The sequence below is a fragment of the Bactrocera latifrons genome, unplaced genomic scaffold (assembly GCF_001853355.1).
Source record: "Bactrocera latifrons isolate USDA-ARS-PBARC rearing strain unplaced genomic scaffold, ASM185335v1 scaffold_67, whole genome shotgun sequence".
Lineage (NCBI taxonomy): Eukaryota > Metazoa > Arthropoda > Insecta > Diptera > Tephritidae > Bactrocera > Bactrocera latifrons.
In genome coordinates this window covers 1,036,994-1,042,158 of record NW_017537345.1, presented here as the reverse complement: position 1 = coordinate 1,042,158, position 5,165 = coordinate 1,036,994, and the positions used below count along the sequence as shown (strand labels likewise).

General features: G+C 28.5%; 1 protein-coding gene across 3 annotated transcripts in view; it reads right to left on the bottom strand.

Moving 5' to 3' along the window:
- Positions 1–3,000: 3,000 nt before the first annotated feature.
- Positions 3,001–5,165, bottom strand: part of LOC108975580 — a 177,729-nt gene continuing 175,564 nt past the window's right edge. For 2 of the 3 annotated variants that reach the window (XM_018944149.1, XM_018944150.1), the window contains exon 10: positions 3,001–4,223. In XM_018944149.1, the coding sequence (XP_018799694.1) occupies positions 3,147–4,223 (1,077 nt within the window). In that variant the 3' untranslated portion in view covers positions 3,001–3,146. The remainder of the gene's footprint in view (positions 4,224–5,165) is intronic. The other variant, XR_001993879.1, reaches the window with a different exon arrangement.

Below are 5,165 nucleotides of genomic sequence, written 5' to 3'. Positions count from 1 at the left end.
ATGTTGTTATGAAAAAAACTATTMAGACCTTTTTTGTAAAGAGGAAAATGTTTAAGAAATGCATTCGAACATTACTTTCATAAAATTGTAGACTTACTTGCTTTGTAGTTAAAAAAATTTATTGCAAAAGGTCAAAAAATTTTACATAAAATATAGGGTCATCTTAAATATAAAATAAAATAAACTTATGAAAATAAGTTTACAGGCGAGGGCAAAGCGATATAATAACAACCACTCGCATTGGAAAAMAATTGAGTTTTGGTTATAAAATGGTTATATAAATRGTTATRAAGTAGTTATATATTGGTTATATATTAGTTATATCTGACAGCGGCAACTGAAAATTTTCTGATAAATATATATAATATGATGTATTGAATCGTAAGCAATAAAAAATTCAATATCGATTGTTTTAATGGTGCGTTGCTTTGCATTTTAGGTGACGATATGGGAAAATTAGAATAATTTCTGCACGGCTTAAATTCATAATAAAGCGGCTATTTCCGTTGAACCATTTCAGTTAGGGCAAAAACTGAAACTTCAGCGTGCCTTTGGAAAAAAAACATGAAAAATAATGGACACCTGAACAMCGTACCTACACATAATTACTTCTAAAGCATTTGTTTACTATTTTCAAGTAAATTTTATGAAATAAACACTTTATTTACCGTTAGCAACAGTTAAAATGCGCAGTCAACTAACCAATTTCACACGTGTGCTTTTAAGACTAGTTTACTTTAGCTTTTTGGATTTTTTATGTTTCACAAGATGTTTATTATAATGACTAATGTTAGCTTTATTTCCACTTAATATTATTTTTAGAAAAACTAATCATTACTAAACCGTAATAACGTATGCAAATCATACTTTTGATTCCTTTGTTGTTAAAATAATATTTTCTTTATTTATTAAATAATTAAAATTTACAAATTTGTTATGTAATTCATTTCAATTATTTTTTAAATTTTTTAGTACAAATTTATTATGCTAAATTGACGCATTTACAAAATGTCTACTACTCTCTGAGCTGTAATGCGAGTAAGGAACTTTTTATCAATATTTAGAGTAATGTAGCATATGAATAAGGAAAATAAAGTAAACATATATTGATAATAATATGTATAAATGCGTGCAACTGTAGTYGAAAACCAGTAGACATGCAGACAAGTATTTGAAGTTGTAATTAATTGTTTATATAGGGTGATACAGTTTTAACTTTGCAATGGTCGGTAATGCGWCATGCTTTTTATTCAATTAATAGTATGAAAATTGCATAAAAGATTGTTGTCAACCGAAAAGTTGTGGAACATGRCTGTGCTTGTGTGGAACAGTAGCTTAAGTTGATAATGTTTGTTTAAGGTTATGAATATATATAATTTTTCAACTAATATATTTATATATYTTTTTTAACCAAAAAGATTTTGGAAATTTTTGTGAGAAAACTTAAATAATGTCATAGTAAAATATGATGTTTTTGAATACGAAATTATGTATTTAAACGCTTTATCGTATTTCTCACCATACACGACTTATGCTACTCTTCCACAAAGCCACTATAAGAAACTTTTTTTATATTGTACAAATCATAAAAAATACAGTATAAATAGTTTAAAGTACGCAGTGTTTTGTATATATATTTTTATATTTTGTATATTTTCGGTACTTTAACCACCTTTTTGAAAAAAATGCAGTTTTGGAACACTCAAAAGAATATACATACATACAACTTCGAAAATGTATTTCTAAACCAAACTTAAATAASTTTTAGAGTGATTTTAGAAAAGTAAACGTATAACCGGTTATTATAAATACATATATAATATTATGCATGATTTTAATAATATTAATAATAATGTTAATAGTAATATTATTTGAAAATTTTCTAATTATACGGATTACAGGCTGTCATACGTACGTCATAAGTGAAAGTGTTGTGTTATTGTAAATAAGTAGCGTTATTTGTGGATAAATACGAACATAAAAATAGTAAAACTTTTAAAAACACAAAAAAAAAATACAAAATTTACACAGCAGAAAAAAAATAAATAAATAAAAAAAACAGCGAAAATTGTTTGACGATTAATAACGAGCAAAGTTACTGTAAAGCAAAAACTATTAATTATAAAACTTTAAAATAATTACATTTTTTAATTTAAGTTAAATTTTAATTTTGAAAACATTTGCATTATTGGAATTTTCGAAGTTAAATTTTAATTGTTTATTTTTTGATTATTCTAATTTTTAATTTGAGTTAAATTTAAATTTTTGAATAAAATTGCCTTTTTGAAATTTTCGAAATTAAATTTTGATTTTTGAGAATTATTTTAATTTTTTAATTTTAGTTAAAATTGCATTTTTGGAATTTTCGAAATTGAGTTTTTATTTCTAGATAACAAATAAAGTTAAGATTTAATTTTTGAAAACTATTTAAATTTTTAATTTAAGTTTTTTCAAAAATTGAAATTTGGAATTTTCGAAATCAAATTCAATTTTTACATAATAAATGAAGTTATGTTTTCATTTTTGAAAATTATGTTTGTTTTTTAATTTAAGTTAAATTTAAATTTTTTAAAATTTTTTTGAAAATTATGTTTGTTTTTTAATTTAAGTTAAATTTAAATTTTTTAATAAATTTGCATTTTTTAATTTACATTAAATTTGAATTTTTGAAAAAATTCCGGTTTAAGAATTTTCGTAATAAAAGTTTAATTTTTACATATAAAAGGATGTTACGTTTTAATTTTGGAAAATTATTTTAGTTTTTTAATTATTTTTGAAAATTTTTGCGTAATGAAGCAAGTTACGTTTTAATTATTTTAATTTTTTAATTTAAATTAATTGAATTTTAAAAAAAAATTATATTTGTGGAATTTTCGAAAATAAATTATAATTTTTAGCTAATAAAGGATGTTAAGTTTTAATTAAAACAAAATTATATTTGCAGAATTATCGCTAAGCAAATTTTGTATTTTTTTTTTTTTAACAAATAACTGTGTCAATATTAACTAAGTACGCATATTTTTAATACGTGAAAAATATTTCAAAAAAAAAAAAATTAAATATTTGCATACAAATGATACGAAACATGCAAGCAATACTAAACAAAAATTAAATAAATCAGAATTATAGAGTGCTAAATACACGGTTCAATTCAGGCTATCAAAAAACTCCTCTTCTTCGTCCTCCGCTACATTTTCATGTGTTTCCTGTTCAGAGGCAACCACTTTCTTGAGCCACGGGTCCAACGCCAACTGACGATAGTAGAAACTATTAGCGCTGCCAGCGCTACGACTACTCTCACTAGCGTTATTGCGCGCATTTAATGAAAATTCGAGACTCTGCTCTACCTCTTCCACCWCCTCCTCCTCTACATCATCATCACAAGCATACCCCTCAAACGTAGCATCATGTTGCATGTGATGCACTTTGAAATCTGCATCAGAGCCAAAACGCGCTTTATTGCGCTCCGCCTGCTGGCTGCGCGTCAATGCTGTRTTAAACCAAATATTCTCATGCGMCTCTTCGTCCTCTTCTTGCTGCTCCCAGCTATCAYTGTAATCATCATCCGCATATTTATCCAAGCAACTGACTGGCGCTGGCTTGCGCTGCCACAAATTCGGCTGCTCACACAATGGCGCGCTTTCCAACTCCTCCTTGATTGGATAGACCACYGTACGCAGTTCGGGGAGCGCCATAMGCGATTGCTTCTTSTCAATGCTGAAATCAGCATCAGCGCTTGCCTCYTCGAGCAATGAGTCACTATAGCCATAATCAAAGGTCACCAGCAAATTATCGCTGCCACGATCTGAACTGCGCACCGATTCGTTCGAGTARTAGTAGTCATAGCTGGGTATGCTAACCTCCGGCAGCAGCGAGTTCATCTTCCGCAACTTTTGCTGTTGCAATTTAGTTTGCTGCTCCAACTCGTAGGCGCGCACAAAATTGTACTGATCCTTACTCTTGCTCTTCAGCTGCAGATTTGCGCTCAGCTGGAGCGGCAGTGGGCGCGTGGCGTAGGTGGTGGGCGAGAGCGCGCTGCCGCCTACGCTGGCGCCGTCTGTATGATTGTAAGCCACGTGCTCGGCACTTCCAGSGCTATGGTTGTTTAAGGCGTGTGCCAACACCTGCTGCCATTGTTTTTGTCGCCAATTTTGGGCAGTTGCGGCGCTGGCAGTGCTCTCTTTCGGTTTGTATGCTGGCAGCAGCTCGTAGAACAGTGAATGCTGTAAGCGTGCAAGAAAGGCCAAAGGATTTGGTTTTGTTTTTGATTTTTGGAAAAAGTAGGGAGAAAATAGAAAATAAAAAATCAAACAATTAATAAACGAGTAACGGTATAGTTGAGCGTTCGAGGGATATTAAGTGGGAGAGCTATTAATATAGRCGTGTGCGTGCAAATTTAATGTTCGGGTATTGGAGTCAAATCATGCAACACGAAGAAGATAAACGAACTATGCAGAATTTAACGGTTCTTTTGCTAAAAGTGTTAGTGGCACATAAACACAATAAAATTAAGTGAATAAGACAAAATATATAATTGGGAATATACAATAAAGCAGTAAAAAYAAATAAGTGTATGTATGTATAAAGAGTGCCTGCCACACCGCGCACCAACTGCAACCAACACAAAGTTTCGGGTTATTTACTTTCATAAATTAAATATACAAACAAAAATATTTACAATTTTACAAAAGTGGCAACAAATTGATTTGGCAAACTCGTGACAACGTGATTTTGAAATTCAAAAATAGTTAAAAATAATTTTAAAAATATCTAATTTATAAAAGAAATTTGTTATTTTGAAAGTTAGAAATAAATCAAAAAAATAATAATTTACTAAATGAAATATTTAGTTCAAAAATTATTTGAAAAAAATTGAACCAAAAATTTTTTCGTGAAATATTTTCAAGAAGAGCAAATCCAATGTAATTTTATAAAAAAAAAAATATTTTTATACAAAGTCTTAATAAAATAGACATTTTTTTATCACAAGCATAAGAAAAATATAATAGTGGCAATAAATTGATTTGRCAAACTCATGATCACGTGATTTCAAAATTAGTTAATAGTAATTTCAAAAAAGTTGTAATTTAAAAAGAAATTTGTAAATTTGTAAATAATTAAAATTTATTGAAGTTAATTCATTTTGGACTAAAAAATAAAAATTT